Source organism: Rhea americana, unplaced genomic scaffold (assembly GCF_003343005.1).
Source record: "Rhea americana isolate MKP2758 unplaced genomic scaffold, rheAme1 scaffold_83, whole genome shotgun sequence".
NCBI classification, from domain to species: domain Eukaryota; kingdom Metazoa; phylum Chordata; class Aves; order Rheiformes; family Rheidae; genus Rhea; species Rhea americana.
In genome coordinates, this window is record NW_028187012.1 from 2,910,788 (window position 1) to 2,927,415 (window position 16,628).

Sequence of the window (16,628 nt, forward strand, 5' to 3'; positions counted from 1 at the left end):
GTGTTTTTAGGGACAGCAAATGTGTACTGAAAGCACTCATTAGACTTATTCTTATGAGCTTCACAATATGATTTTAGTGTAGAATAGACTTTCCACAGTTGCCTTCTGTTTACTGGCACTTCTTTGTTCCATATGCCCTCCAGACTGTTCAGCTGTGACGGCTGCATACAATAGCCTGTGTTACATAGATATCATATATTATATTATGCCCAGATGTATTCTTTCAGCATTTCATTTTCTCCATTAAGAAAAGCCTCTTTGTTTTCTAGGTATTTTCTTTCGTAGTCTTTTGTTCAGTGTTCTTTGTGTCACATGTGAGATTAAAATAATGCTTAAGGCGAGGTGGGAGGAAGCTGTGTTCAGCATATTGTTTCAGGGTATGTAGTACTCCTCGAATTGTCTCTGTATGCTTTTAAATGAGATATTTACCATGTAGCAGCGTTAGGCTGCTTCAGGTACAGCTGATAGTATGTGGTTAATGCTTATACGTAAAGAAAATCATTAGCTCTGAATAATATTTCTTTCAAGCTGTCTAGCGCAAAGCTGCTGGGTTTTGCAGCCTGCCCCCCGAGCTGGGAGGCGTCCGAGCGGGGTCCACCCCGTCCCCTGCGTTCTGGCGAGGAAAGGCTCACTTCCCCAGGGGAATCCAGGCGCCTGAACGCCCCTGGAGGTTCCTAAAACCGAACCTGGCGATCGGGTCCAATCCTGGCCATGTCTGATTTTTGTAGGTTAACGGCACCGCGTGCCAGCCTTGGGCTGAGATCCCAGGGCCGCTTTTCTGGGGGCCCCAATCCAGTAGGACATTTCCAGACCCTGCAAGTCTAGCGTACGTTGGAGGTACCCCATGTTGTACATAAAAGTAGTGTCAGTGCCCTCTTATTCTTGCTTCTCTCTAAGTCAAAGGTTCTCCTGTTTTAGTTTCATAGCAGAAATAGTAGTTCCTAACTTTACTGGTCTTGCAGAAGATCACCTTATGGATCTGGAAACCTGATGGCGTTCATCCTAAGAAATGGAAGTTGAGGTTTTAGGGATAGAGGGACTGTTCAGGCAAATTCTTCACAATGTTGTGTTTAAACGCTGCTCAAACATCTGACTAGTAGTTAGGAGGAGAGTTTTCTCAGTGGGAGAATATACTTTATGTGTGTATATATATATACTGAATGCTGAGAAAATTCGTGTTCCAGATGTCCTGTCTTCGAGACAGTCTGCCAGCAGAGAGGGAAGAAGAAACACAAGATGTAGGATGTCCCTGACTCTGTCTCGTAAAAAAAAAAGATATATATAGATATGTGTGTGTGTTTGTGTGTGTGTGTGAGTTGAACTCTTCTGGGTTCCTCCTGTGAAGCCAAATTTCTGCTTTTGCTGGGGTTCCTGATCAGAGCAGGCTTCACAGTCCAAGCAGCAGCAAGTTGAGGAGTCAGTATTTCTGCCTCTTTTCAGCAACTGTTAACTCCTATTCTGACCAGCAGCTGAGTTACTGGCATATGGTTTGGTGCAAAAGTCAGCGCTGCCCGTGAGCCCGAGGGTTTCTGCCGGGACGGAGAACGCCTGCCGCCTCTTCCCCTTTATTTTACCAGCTTCCCCCGGCTTTGCTTTCTGCTGCAAGTGTGTTGCCCGAGCTTCTCTCTGAGCATCTGACATAGGGTTGCTGTTTACTTTTGCTTGCATCCATGGTAATGGTCGTATCCAGTTTAGTTTAATCAGCAGTTGCCTGAACATGAGGCAGGGGAAATCTGCATTAACGTGCGTGTGTATATATAGCATATAAGCTGTATTCGAAAGCTTGTGACAAAAATAAACAAACGGAGCTGAGTGAGAGGGCACGCAGCTTTTGTCACCGAAACTATGTTGTTTGGGGTACTATTTTCTACAGCTTTTTTGTCTGCGGGTGCGCGCTGGCAGGGGAGCCCGTGCGGGGAGCTGAAGCCTGAGGTGGGGTTACACGTCGGTACGCTGCGGACGCTGCTCCGCGGGGTAGGGCTCTGGGGTTGCTCTGGAGGAAGAGGTCAAACAGGGGTTTCCTGTCCGTTCGGCCCCTTGCGGGAACTGCCGACTTCCTCCYGAAGCGGTCAGGGCTCATAAAACAGGCCCAGCCAGAGCGCTTTGAGACTTTCTCGGCCCTCCGGGCCTGATGCAACGTTGCAGAGTTAGAGGTTTTGTTACGAGCGCGGAAGGGTTTCGCTGCGCGGGCGTCCGGAGAGCCGTCCGTCGCGGCTAGCTCTTGTCTGACGGCAGCGCTCCTGGCCCAGCCGAAGTTCGAGCAGGCCGGTTTTGCACGTTTTTGGCACCGAGGCCGTTGCGGTCTACGGAGCGGCTCTGTAGTCTTTACCAGGGCGTTGGGGAGGATGTGTTGAACCGCTGGACCTTTAGGCTAGTCCTTTTATCCCAAAATATTTATGCTGCGCTACAGAGAGCAGAAGCTGGTCCAGTATAGCTGCACCGAGCAATGTGTTCAAACATATATTGGAAGGGGAATTTGGCATTGACTGAACGAGGAGGAAAAGAAGTTACACGCTTGATTACTTTCCATTCTGTTTATCTAACTCGTAGTTTAAAATTATTCCATATTTTAATTAAATCCTGGCAAGTTCACTTGTGCTGTTCACTACAGGAAATGAAGAGTGGGGGAGAGAGGTGGGAGAAGAGAACTGACTGCTGCCTAATTGTACTGGATGTGGTTAGATGCCAAAAAGCATGAAGAGAAGTAACGTGATCTATGTTACTGTCTCAGTCTAACAGTGCTTTAATAGATTTTAATAGATTCATCTGTCAAATCCCGTTACTATTAGCCTATGATTTTAAAATTAATCTCAGTTTTTGGTTTACTTCTTTTGCTAATGAGCTATTTACAGGGTACCTTATTAATACTTCCAAGGTAGTGTAAAATGTAAGGAGAGACTTGGAGAAGTAGGCTGCTCCTGGGGAACTAAACCATTTCAGATTCACAATCTTTTGTTTTCTTTCTCCTTTTATAAGGGCATATTTCCTAAAAATTCATTGGGGGCAGCTGAACATCTGCTTACACAATCCCAATCTGTCTTTTGCAGAGAAGATTATCACGAAGATGGGTTCTGTCAGCCGTACCGGGGAATTGCGTGTGCACGAATCATTGGAAATAGGACCATTTATGTGGACTCTCTCCAGATGCAAGGGGAAATTGAAAACCGAATTACTGGTAAGATTATGTACCTTTATAGCAGGACAATAAGCATTTGTGAAAGTATCCAATTCAAATACGAATGTGTTATCATCCTTTTCCGCTTTATCGGGTAGTGACTGAGATATATAAAGGTTTACAGTTGATGATCCAGTTGTCCTCTTCTGTAGTTAGAAAAATTTGGAGTAAGGAGGGTAAAAATTGTTATCATGTGTAAAAGTGTTCCACTGACTGTTTTCCAGAGTCTTGACTTTTTAACAGCTGTAATTTGCATCGGAGCTTTAGGCATGATTGATTCAAATAGAACTTTTTTCAAAAAAAATCAAGTGCATTCTGATGTAATGAAAATGATTGTATTTTGATTCTCTTGAAATAAAAATGGTAGTTGTTCCCTTGGGTTTCCCTCCTCTACTGCATAGTCCCAACAGTTTGGATCTCACATTGATTTTATAAAACAAGAGCTGACCTTCCTGTGCTCTGCCCCTGCTGATTCTTTTTCTGATCGTTATTTCTGTACACACTTGCACATATGTGTCCAAAGCCATAATGACTTTTAATGGGTTATACGTCAACACAGGTTTTCTTCACTGGACCTCATCAGAGGACTTCATCTGACATTAGCAGCTGGGATTTGGATGCACACAACTACAGCAAGTGAATGAACAGTGGAATAGAGCAAACTGTTTATAGTAATATAAATTAACTCAGTCCAGGAGGAGCTTATTCACATCTGCTCAGATATRGCTAACTAATTGAATCTGTAATTTAAACACAACCAGTTACCAAAAAAGCTTGATTTTGCATGTCAACTCTAGCCCCTTAAAGACGTTACTTAGAAGAGTCAATGTCAAGCCAGGAATTCAGGGTTTTTTCCTACTCCTTGTATGGGGATATGGTGATTAGGTGATCACCTTTTGCAGATCAGGTTTGTCAAAGACTTCCTGGTGCTGTTAAGACTCATTCCCTCCCTCCTATCTCCTGCACTCTGTTGTAATTCCCACCTTTTATAGAAATCTATCATTAGTTAATTCATACTTTTAAGCATTTGATATCTTGTTCCCCATGAMATCTTCTCTGTCCTGTTTAGATGGTTTTCAGCAATGACTAAACTTGTAATTCTTTGAATTAGGTTCATAATGCCCTTTTCAAAAAAAAAAGTGCCTTCCAAGAAATATTCATTGATCAAGTTATATTTATTTATAGACCCTACAGTATGGACATTCATGGTCTGACTGCATGTTCCCTAATACCACTGATTATTGGTTAGATTATGGAGGTTGGGGGCTGGCATGGTAGAGGATTTCTGACTGAACCATTTTTTATTGGGAAAACTCACCACACAGCTTATAGTAGCGTGTAGTGCCTATTGAGGCAGTAACAATAACATGGAATTATAAAGTATTTCTAAGGTATATTCATCTAAAGGACATCTCAAAAGCCTTGTGCAAAGTAATCACTGAGGAGTTCATGGAGTACTTACTTCTTAAAAATCTTAAATGCAAAACTTAAGWATTGCAAGACTAAGTGTTCTCTGCATTAATGCCAAGATACTTCTGAGACCAACTTGTTTTGTCAGATGAAAAACCAGCTATGTAACTTTTGCTTATATTTGCTGTATGCTTTCGAAGTACAGGTTTTGGTGGGATCTCTTTGTACTCAGAGGCATACAATATTTTAAGTGGAGGCTGTGAATGGGTAATAGTGACATCTACCGTCCAACATCAAGAACCTATTTTAAAAGGATCCAGGCAATATCTGGGGAATTTTCATTCTGCTTTTCATRTCCCTGCTGTGCTAATGTGCAATATACATTCCCTTCATTTCTGCCGCCTCTGGTGCTATTTGGTCCTCATCATGCATTTTAGTGAGAAGTTTTTATTTCAAGCTTTTCTCCGGAAACACCCTTTTCTGTARCAGAAGGGTGTTTCTGGAGAAAAACTTGAAACATGACTTACCAGACAGGAAGGCCAACAATAAAGAGTGCATGGACCCGACCTGTGGATGTGTGTGATTTGCAATGTCTTTACTGTGGTGTTTAGTATCTGTTTGACTGAAAAAATAGCCCCCATAAACTTTTTTATTTTTCTCTTCTTGAAAGTGCCATTTCTCACATATTTCATTTCAGATGCTTTACTGAATGATGCCAGTGTTCAAGACTCCTAAGTGCCATTTGTCTGCATGTTTGTGCTTGTGTATTCACTTTCTCACTCTGATAAAATTATCTAAGATGACAGATCTTAAAGACTTCAACTTTTCCCCTCTTTTTAAAAAGTGTCAGCAGCTCTATGCTTTCCCATTGATCCCTGGCTCGTGGCCCTTATAACTAAGAGAACCTGGAAAGAGGCTTGAGAGTAGAGTAAATTCTAGGGTTTAACATAGCTTTATAGGAGCAGGCAAGCTTTGAGAAAGGAGCTTAGAAAACATGAGTGGTTAATTGGCTTTCCGGGCCATTTCTGGCATTCTTTGGAGACCAGGGATCTTAGCAAGAATGTGCAGGGCTTGGGTGGTGAAGAAGATCTTTGTATTTCTGCACCCAGCTGGTTAGTTTTTGGTGACTGCCCTGCTTTCGCAAGTTTTCACTGCTGATTAGCGGCTCCTCCAGAGGTCAGGGCTGCTGATATTTTACTCCCAGCATTGCTGCCTACCCTCCTGTACCCTGGTAATCACCGGCTCCCCACATCTGCTGCTCTGCATATCTTGCTTTAGTGCTGCACTGTCGCTACTTGCCCTGCTTGCTTTTGTTCTTCCCATCAAAACAAAGACATGCTGATCCAAATTCTGCAACACCTTCACAAAAAATAGTATAGTTTTTCAGATAACCAGCAGTGACTAGTTTGCTCCTTCGGGTTTATTTTTCCCTGTTAGTCCTAGGGACAAGTGTACCTCTCAGCTGTTGTTCAAGGCTGATATTGTCCTTATTTGTGCAGTGTTCACAGGGGGATTGGTGCAAGGTTACATTCCTATATTAATAGTCTTGCATTAATACAAGCAGAGCTGTAAACCTTAGGCAAGGCTAGAGCTGGGGCTGCCGCAGGGATGCTGTTCAGGAGAGGGGACTCTGGTAGAACAGGAGGCAGCGGGAAGTGGATGGTAGCTGAGCAGGAGGGAGAGAACTAATTTGTAGCTTTCTGAATGACCTGAACTGCTCGTTTCCTTCCTTCTTTACAGTGTGTGTTGGTGGGAGGTGCAATCTAGCAACCTTCACTCACAATTAATTTTTTCCAGTGTGGGGATGTTCCTACGTTTGAAGCTTGATTCATTCTCAGATAGACGATGCATGTGCACATTTGTCTCTTCTTTCAGATGTGCAAGAAACTCCCAGATAAATGCTAGCATGTAGGCACTGAGAGCTTATGGGGAGGTTCAAGTGCTTAATTAATTATGACATTTACCTTAATGAAATCAGTATGGTGAGATTGGTGACATTCATTTTTCCCCAAACTGCTGCCTGTTAGGCTTCTCATATCTATTAATAGCAGTATCTCCCCAAATACCAAGAGCACATTTCCCTTTGCCTTTCAAGGCTTGAAAAATACATATCCTGTTTACTGATCAAAATGTCTATAGGAGGAAGAAGCTAAATGATCATCACTGAGATGTTACCTGCTTAGAAATTTTGGAAGCACAGATTAACATACTGGCAGGTACACTTTGACTTGAATCTTAATTCTTTCAGGTTAAAATTAGTCAAGTGCCACACAACTTGCTCAGTACCAATCATCTGGGTGAACTTTCAAAGAAAAGAGGTCCTGCAAGCTGTGTGCAGGCATCAGAGAGGCACTAGAGTAGTGGAGTTACTTTCTGCATTTGTCATCTGTCCTCTGAGCAGAAATGACCTCATTTCTGTGCTACTCAGTAGGCTTTGAGATTCACAAGAAAGGCAGAGCTGTAAAAGGCAAATGGTGTAGAAATTAGTTTGTTGCTTGTACATACCGTGAGGTGGTACTTAACCACGATTTTTGTTTCTTTCCAGCTGCGTTTACCATGATTGGCACTTCCACGCATCTGTCCGATCAGTGCTCACAGTTTGCCATACCATCTTTCTGCCACTTTGTGTTTCCCCTGTGTGATGAGCGCTCCCGGACCCCTAAGCCGCGGGAGCTGTGCAGGGATGAGTGTGAAGTCCTGGAGAACGATCTCTGCCGGCAGGAGTATAACATTGCCAGGTCAAACCCCCTCATTTTGATGCAGCTAGAGTTGCCTAAGTGTGAGGATCTCCCACGACCGGACACCCTGGAGGCTGCCAACTGCATAAGGATTGGGATCCCCGTGGAGAGACTCAACCGATGTAAGTATTGATGCTTCCTCATGGGGAGAAAGGGGAGACTGGGCCTTCGGCGCTGGTCAGATTGAGACTGAGAGACAATATATTATCAGAGGTTCTTTTTGCACAAAAAATACTGCTGTACTGGACATTATTACTTTTAATGGTGTTAATACTGACCATAATCTTGCATAGTTGTAAGATACGGTGGTGAGGAAGCGAAAAGATTGTTGTCTAGCACTGAAAAGTATTATATTGATGACCTTAGGCAACAAGATTCTGTGTTCACACACCAATTTTGGCACAGATTTGCTAGGGGCAACAGTGCATTGCAGGCTTCCCTACCTGCATGCCTCTCCCCTAACTCTGGCTTGAGGTCCTTGACCAGTGAGAACACCATTCATTTACTTACCTTCTTTAGTCCTTACCTTTCAGGATGAGCCACCCCATGCAACCATGYGTGAGTTCTATTTAAATGTCAGTAAACCTTAACTGAGCTGTGGAAGCTTCACTGGGAATGGTTATTAAGTAATTACACATTTTAGGATATTCGATGCACATTCTTTCCATATAGAAATCCACAAGAATACTAGGAATGTATTTGCACCGAGGAAAGTAAGGTCATCAGTTGTTAGCACCGGCACTTTTTCTGCCTACTCCGTTTCCCAGGAACTGATCACCACTGCCATACACGGCTCCATGGAGAAGCTGCATGACAAAAAGAGCTTATTCTGAATATATTCTGAATGCACTGTTAGGAGCAGGGGTCGTGGATAAACAGGGGGCATGGAAAACTAGTTCTGTGCCAGTAGGGAATTAGTCCATTAGAGCTGAGAAGCAGAAATAACCAAGAAGGCGATGACAGAGCCAGATCAGCCAGGGAAGAGGTAGCAACCCAAAGGAATGGGAATAAAAACAACCAATTCAAAATCTAGCAAACGGATTTGAAAGTGTGGTTGTCTTTGGTGCTCAGAGACAGCGGTTACTCCCTCTAGTGGAACAGCTTCAGTTAAGTATCCCTGATTTTTTTAGGAAATGGTAAGTGGAGGTTTTGAGCAGGTTGGATTCTTGAGGGTTGGGGAGGGAAACTCAGGGGAGTGGAGGGTGTAATGTTGCAAGTGCGCGGGGAAGTGCACGATTCAGGTCAGGTACTGCATGTGGCAGGCAAGCGTGCCAAAGGATGTGCAGCAAAACTGAGACAGAATAAAGATGAAACCAGAGTTCGGCAGATACAAGAGAGTGACGTATGTAAGGAAAATCCCAAATTCTTTCCTTTTATTTCTCCCTTAGAGAGAAATGAAGGAAGAATCAGCAAGAAGCATTGCAAAACACAAAGCTAATTTCTCTAGGAAGTGAGCAGCGTGAGAAAATAGGAAGATGTTAGGAAGTGATAGGATGTTTACACTGTTGGCAGCAGTGTAAACTGCTGAGGTGAACCTCACATCTCTAATTTGGTTAAACTTACCTTGTCCTGTGTCTAGAGGTCCACTCTGCTGCTTAGTACCAGCTTGCATTCAGAGATACCAAGTGATTTTATGGGTAGCCAAAGGATGGAGACATTCAAGGGCAGAATTGAAAAATATCCACTGTCAAAGAGGAGAGAAAGCCACAGAGCTGAAATTTCAAAAAGCACAAGATTTTCTTTAAATCTTGAAATACCTACGTTTAAGTGCTTAAATCGCAGTACTCTTCATTTTATCACGTGATGCATGCACTTCAACTGTTTTGGTTTTACTGGCTCCCGATTATCTGGTGATTTGTAACATGTTTGTCGAATCCTGCGTTTCAGACCACCAGTGCTACAACGGCTCTGGAGCGGATTACCGAGGGACGGTCAGCGTCACCAAGTCTGGCCACGCTTGTCAGCTCTGGGACTCGCAGCATCCCCACAGCCACGACCTGACCAGCACGCAGTTTCCAGAGCTGGGCGGCGGGCACGCGTATTGCCGAAATCCTGGCGGCCAGATGGACGGGCCGTGGTGTTTTACAAAGAATAAAAACGTACGCATGGAACTCTGTGACGTACCTTCTTGTAGTATGTATTCTCTTTCTTTTTTCCCCTACGACAGGCCTAAATCCTTTGTGGTTTTAAATGTTCCATGTTGTTACAAGTGTGCTTCACTTTAGCAAGCTGTGCTTTCCGACATGTCACTTGCTGTAGTGCAGCACCCTGGTTTTGCATTGCGCTCATTCCGTATTGGCTTGAGAGCAGAGCTTGTAAATAAAGTACTGTGCTACATTTTTTTAATTACCTAGYGAAGGCTTAAGCAGAGATGGTAATCCATGATACTGTTGTGGTTTGCTTTCGAACTTGTTGAATATCATGCCATAATGTACTTGCCACTTTTACTCTGCACAGCATCTTGCACGCAGCGAAGATTTTCGGATCCTGTAGGGGGAGATACAGCACTGCGCTTGATTGTAAGAAACCCAAAGCACAGAAGCAGAGGTGTCATGAAAGAGATGATTTTTATCAGAAATGCCGTGTGCTATCTGCTTCTGGATCAGTACTGCACTACAGTTAGCAAAAACAAGCAGCAGCCTCTCGCAGTGTGTTGTTGCAATCCTGTTTACTTTCTGTACTGGTGCAGACTTCATTCTAGTGCTGTTACAGTCATAACAGTCTTCAGAGACCACAAAGCGACTTAATACTGTGCTTATTAGGAAGAGAAGCCTGTTTCCTGCAGCAACAAATGTACTATGGAAGCCATGCAAGTGGTTTTGTTGCAGATTTCCTGGATATCTAAGAGCACCCAGAACTGATATGAAATTTCTGAATTACTTCACTTTTTTTACAGTAATAGCATTTGACATGTAAAATAAATTTCTACATTGCATGTAACATGGTGTAAAGATTACACTGGGATGTGGTTGTGGTGAAAGCAGCAGTCACAAATAGCAAAACCACGGATTGCAGAAGACAACCCAGGCAGTTCCAATAAACCTTTTGGATGTCGTTGTGCTGTCCTGTAGTCTCTAAACACCAAGAAAAATGTATTATTCCAAACGGTCCTATTAAATGTATTGATGGCCTTTTCATCTTTGCTGTATTGTAACTTGGATCATCAAGAGCACTTTAGTTCTATTAAGCACACAATGTCCCTGCCAGCGAGAGGTGAGATTTCTTTTATTCTGCRCAGAAGTAGTATCAGCGGAGGTAAATTAGAGGGCATAGTGCTGATGAAATGGCTGAAGCTGAGTGAAAAGGCCAAATTGCTGTGTTGTGCTGCAGTTTATGACATTGGGACTTTCTATACCATAATGAAGACTACTCACTTACTTTATATCCACTGGGCAGGTTAATGCAATGRTTCTGAAGTCTATATTCTGCACTTTTTACAGCAGGAAACCTCAAAAATAATGAAAGATAAACCGTGCCCTAGTATAGGGAAGGCAGACTCTCTTAAACTTGGGAGTCCTGTCTTGTCTTCACACTGCTTGCTGCTGTGTTCATTTAGATTTCTCTGAAACATCTACAGGAAAATTACTGTGGAGGGATAAAAGCATGACTTCTGTTTTCAGGTTATAGGGGGTTACTTTTTATTTAAAATTTGTTGTCGATCAACAGACTCTAGTGCTTTTTGCTTTTCTTTATTGTTTAACGCATTAAAAATGCTGATTGTAACCAATGACTGTTTCTGTGCCCTACAGGCCCACGTGACAACAGCAAAATGGGAATCCTCTACATCCTGGTTCCCAGCATAGCTATCCCTTTGGTTATCGCCTGCCTTTTCTTCTTGGTCTGTATGTGCAGGAACAAGCAAAAGGCATCTGCTGCTACACCACAGCGTCGCCAGCTGATGGCATCTCCTAGCCAGGACATGGAAATGCCACTCATCARTCAGCACAAGCAGGTATTTCTTGCAGAAGTAGCCTAGGCCTCAGTTTTCCAAAGTGTCATGACTTTCAACGTCTCACATTTTTGGTGTTGAAATTGAGTCGTGTTGTCAGGGACCTACTTTTCATCATGTCCTAGCCGCTACTTCAGTGAAAAGCAGGTCTTGCAGGTGCTGGTTGTGCCTAGAAATCGTGGCTTCCAGCAATAGCTTTCAGTACAAAATATTTTTATGGCATCTTTTTATGCACTCACCTGCCAGTCCCCRTTTTGCCTCTTGTCTCAGTGACTAGAAATGTTGTTCCTGATCCAGTCTTGAGTTTGCAATTYGTTTTTGCTCCTGGAAACATCACTGCTGTTTTACTTGTTTAAAGCAGAAGGCACAATGAGGTTTCTTTTCTAATCTGTCTACTTAGTCTTCTGGTTATCTGAGCCACCACCAAGCCAGAAGTTGAGTCTAAGTGCAACACGTTTCTAAGTATGATCTAATGATCATAACATGATCTCCATGTTAAAATCCTGTTTGGATCTACCGCTGAATTTTTAATTGTAGCATTTACCAGGCACTGGCTCACAAAAACAATGCTCAATTTGGAACAATTGGCAACATCTGTTCAGGAAACTGCAGAATGAACGGATATTACCGATTGTAATAACAAACTGCATTGATTTTATGCTCTAAGAAGGAGGTTTAGTGGCCAAGTCTGGGCTGTGCTGGAGATTGTTTGGTCCAGTTCACAGCCTGCTGGCTACTATAATCTCAGCATGTCCCCAAATCACCTGTTAGAGCCTCTTTCCAGCCTGCCTGCTCCTTCCTGCTGCAGTGCCCTTTCTACAAAGCGGTGGCTCAGGCTGGTCCCATCAAATCCACCTGCGCAAACTCCCTGCAGGAACAAGGACTCTCTGGGGACTTTGCCCCCTTTTCCGTCCCATAGCAGAGAGCAGCTCCCTCCCTCTTCACCTCCTCTTCCTCCCCGCCTCGGTCAGAGCCAGTTCAGGGTTTCTCAGCAGTGGTATTTAGCGTCGCTACCATTCTGCAGCGTGGCAGAGGAGAAAGGGCATATCTGGCTCTGGGGAACCACAAGAGCGAGGGTTCGTTCCTCCTTCTGCCGGGAGGGACGTTTCAGTTCCCCCCGTGGCAGCTGTCTCCTGGGCCTGCGCCTACTGCTTCTCTGACGGCTCTCCAATGGGCAGCGCATCTCCGGGCAGACCTGTAGGGCAAAGGCAGTTGCTGCTAATAGGTGTCATTATTTGCCAGATTTGCTTTGGGTTGGTCATTCCTTTAGCTTGCAAGTCATGTGGTAGCTGCTTTGTAAAAATAATTATACTCATCATCTTGCAGCGTAATTCAGTTTACATGTCTGATAATGGTGTAACTCGTTCCAAGGTTAACTGTAAAATCAATATACTGTTGTGAGTATACAAAAAGCTGGAAAGTTGTTTTGACCCARTTTATCTTCCTTCCAGCATCTAACCTCTGGAAGCTTTTCTTTAATATAATGTTTTGTTGTTTAGAAAACACTGTGGGGTTTTTTAATCTTTTTTTTTTWWWAAATCTTTCATTTCAGGCTAAACTTAAAGAAATCAATCTGTCTACAGTGCGGTTTATGGAGGAACTAGGAGAAGAGAGGTTTGGCAAAGTCTACAAGGGGCATCTTTTTGGTACAGCACCAGGTGAACAGACACAGGCTGTTGCTATCAAGACACTTAAAGACAAAGCTGAACTGGCTCTTCGTGAAGAATTCAAACATGAGGCAATGATGAGATCGCGATTACAACACCCAAACATTGTTTGTTTACTGGGAATAGTGACAAAGGAGCAACCTATTAGCATGATTTTCAGCTATTGTTCCCACAGTGACCTCCACGAGTTCTTGGTGATGAGATCTCCCCATTCGGATGTCGGCAGCACAGATGATGACAAAACAGTCAAATCCACTCTGGAACCAGCAGATTTCTTCCACATCGTGACTCAGATAGCTGCAGGAATGGAATACCTTTCAAGCCACCACGTTGTCCACAAAGACTTAGCCACTAGGAATATATTGGTGTTTGATAAACTTAATGTGAAAATATCTGATTTAGGCCTTTTCAGGGAAGTTTACGCTGCTGACTACTATAAACTGATGGGAAATTCCCTTCTTCCTATCCGATGGATGTCCCCGGAGGCGATTATGTATGGCAAGTTTTCTATTGATTCGGATATCTGGTCATATGGAGTTGTATTGTGGGAAGTTTTCAGCTATGGCCTACAACCTTACTGTGGTTATTCTAACCAGGATGTCATTGAGATGATCAGGAATCGACAGGTTTTGCCATGTCCTGACGAATGTCCCACGTGGATGTACACTTTGATGTTGGAGTGTTGGAATGAATTTCCCAACAGAAGACCAAGATTTAAAGATATACACAACAGACTAAGAACATGGGGAAACCTTTCTAATTACAACAGCTCAGCACAAACCTCTGGGGCGAGCAACACCACGCAAACAAGCTCTCTCAGCACAAGCCCCGTTAGTAACGTCAGCAATGCTAGGTATGTTGGACCAAAGCAGAAAACTCAAGCTTTCCCTCAACCGCAGTTCATACAAATGAAAGGGCAGATGAGGCCGATGGTCCCACCTCCTCAGCTCTACATTCCAGTCAATGGTTATCAGCCAATGCCCGCCTATGGTGCTTACTTGCCAAATTTTTACCCCGTCCAAATTCCAATGCAAATGGCTCCTCAGCAGATGCCTCCTCAGATCATTCCGAAACCGGGCTCTCACCACAGCGGGAGTGGATCCACCAGCACGGGCTATGTAACGACAGCGCCCTCCAACGCCTCGGTGGCCGACAGGGCAGCTCTGCTCTCGGAGGGCACGGACGACACGCACAATGGGACGGAAGATATTGCCCAGAGTCCTGTCCAGGAGGAGGAGGAGGAGGAGGGTTCCGTGCCAGAAACAGAGTTACTGGGCGATAATGACACACTTCAGATGGACGAAGCAGAAATTCAATCGGAAGCCTAAGGAGTTTGGCCTTTTCACTACAAGTTTCACATCACTTCAGTGCATGGAGATTTTAGATCCTTAGACTTAAGATCAGTGATTTTGATCTGACTAGATGAAACGAAATCAAAATAGTCTACACCCATATAAAGTGCAGCAATAATGATGTACCAGGTTTATTGTCCATTGTCACCATCAGATTTTGCAAATATGATGGTATGGAATTGCTGGGTTTTTTTTTTCTGTCCTACAGTTCTTGAGGGAAGCTGCTTTTCAATAATGTACTGTTGCTGTGCAACGTATTGCAGAGTAGCATTGCACATCATGTATATCATGATACATGAGTGTAATGTTAGTGAATTACGCTTAAACCAATAACACGAAAAGGAATCAAACTACAGTTACAAAATCGCTCTGAGCGTAAAGAAGTGCCCTGGATGTGATGGACAGTTTAGTATATAGTATTTATCTTTTTGATATAGTGGACATGAGATTGTTATTTGCTTTCTGAGTCTGAAAAAATAACGAGTTGAGAACACCAATCCATGTTTGTATTACAATAGTCAGAAAAATAAGGAAACTGAACATCAAAATTGCTGTGCTGAGTCAGACTGTGGGTCTGTCTAGCCCGGCAGTCTTGTCTCCAAAGGCAACTGATAGCGGCTGCCTAGGGAAAAGTACAAGGACAGGGCAAACGTATAGTGGTATTTCCCCAGAGTGTTTTCCCAGCCTCCAGCTGTTTGCAGCTTAGGGACTTCCCAAGCCAGAGGTGGAGTCTTTTTTTTCTTTAATAACCTTTGATGGAATTTTCATCCATGAATCTATCCAAATGATTTTGAACTCACATAAATGTAGAGCATCCACAGCATCCTGTGGGATAACGTGAGAGAGGATGTCTTTCTTTCATCATTCCCGATGAATGACTGTGACAGAAGCTTCCAAATGAGCGTGGCTAACTGCATTTTTGGATGAAAGTACTGCTTTATATTTTTAGCAGCAAGCAGCCTTAATACACTGTTAACCAAAAGAAGAGATATGGTAGGTGTGCACTAACTTAACAATCCAACTTTAATTGCATGTTGGTTGTCAAGTATAGAAAAGGGCTCCCGATACATGTTCCTGTATTGTAAAAGTTTTGGTTTTGTGCAGGGTTATAAACTCACTTGATTTACTGCAATTAGTGCTGGACTGCATGTGAAGCCATGCTTTTTTCCTGCCTCTTTAGTGAAAATGGATCTTTGAAATTTAGAAGACCAAAATAAGCAATACTGTACAGAATGCTCGTTTTGTGCTTCTATTTGCAAGATGAATCATGTACAGACTTTTAAATGTAATTTATGTTTTATTACATTTTATATACTTTTTTTCATTGAAATACTTGGATTTTTGAACAAATGACTTTATAATTTAACCATTTACAATATTCACATGTGGTGAAATCTTGTTGTATGGCTGGTTCATTTTGTGAAACACGCAGACAGGTCCATACATTTCATGTCTCTTTCTGTAATACAAACAATACACACTCTCATTGTAGCGTTGTTGTAGTCAACACACACTATAGCTATAAGTTGTAAGTCCAACACACGGAGTATTCAATAAAGTGATGCAAAAGTATGATTAAGTATGTTACCTTTATAGTTGCTACAGCTGTTGTTTTTGTCATGGTACTTGGTGGAAATAGAAATGGCCACCGTTCCTTACGGTTGCAGGTTTCATACCGAAGCTGCAACTTATTTTTTATCACATTGGGATTCACTTACAAGTCATGCATCATTGTGACCTACAGCCTGTGTCGAAGGCATGGCAGCATTACTTGCTTCCAGCGCTTCACTTGGATTTGGAAATGCACTGGTAGGAAAAAACATGAAAGCTTTATTGCTTGTGTTAATATAATGTAGCTTTGGGTGCTATTAATAAATAAAGAATAAATAATAAATGTGAAGTTCATTTACTTTAAGTCTTTATTTAGTTTCTTCTAGGTTTCTCATGTTCTCATGTTAATGTTTTCCATTTGTCAACTTCTTTTTGCTTCCTTTTCTAACTTACTGAAAAATGGAGACTACGTGGTGCAGTTACATCACAAATTCAGAGAAGAGATACAGTAAGTGAATGAGTGGCAGCCAGTGGGAGCTTTGGCACAGCTCGCTCTAAAGTTTACCCCATTTCTAACAGTCAAACTACATTAAGGCTTTTGGTGCTTAATGCACTTTGGGAAACTCCTCATGAGCCTCTTCAAGCCTTGTAAATTCAAGCCCATAAATCACAGCAGCCAGAAAAAATAGCCCATCTTTTACCTTGGATTTCTTGTCCCCACTAGGAGATGGCTTCACTCTCTGTAGGACAGAGGAGGAGCATACAATTTTCTAGGCCTGCTTTGGT

The 16,628-nt window shown here is 42.9% G+C and overlaps 1 protein-coding gene across 1 annotated transcript in view; it reads left to right on the forward strand.

Annotated features, from left to right (window-relative positions):
* Window positions 1-16,196, forward strand: part of ROR2 (ROR family WNT receptor 2) — a 68,190-nt gene extending 51,994 nt beyond the window's left edge. Inside the window, exons 5-9 of the mRNA XM_085323260.1 lie at window positions 3,048-3,175; window positions 7,131-7,445; window positions 9,211-9,456; window positions 11,073-11,275; window positions 12,825-16,196. Coding sequence (XP_085179386.1) covers window positions 3,048-3,175; window positions 7,131-7,445; window positions 9,211-9,456; window positions 11,073-11,275; window positions 12,825-14,267 — 2,335 coding nt within the window. The 3' untranslated portion in view covers window positions 14,268-16,196. The remainder of the gene's footprint in view (window positions 1-3,047; window positions 3,176-7,130; window positions 7,446-9,210; window positions 9,457-11,072; window positions 11,276-12,824) is intronic.
* The last annotated feature ends 432 nt before the right edge of the window (window positions 16,197-16,628 follow it).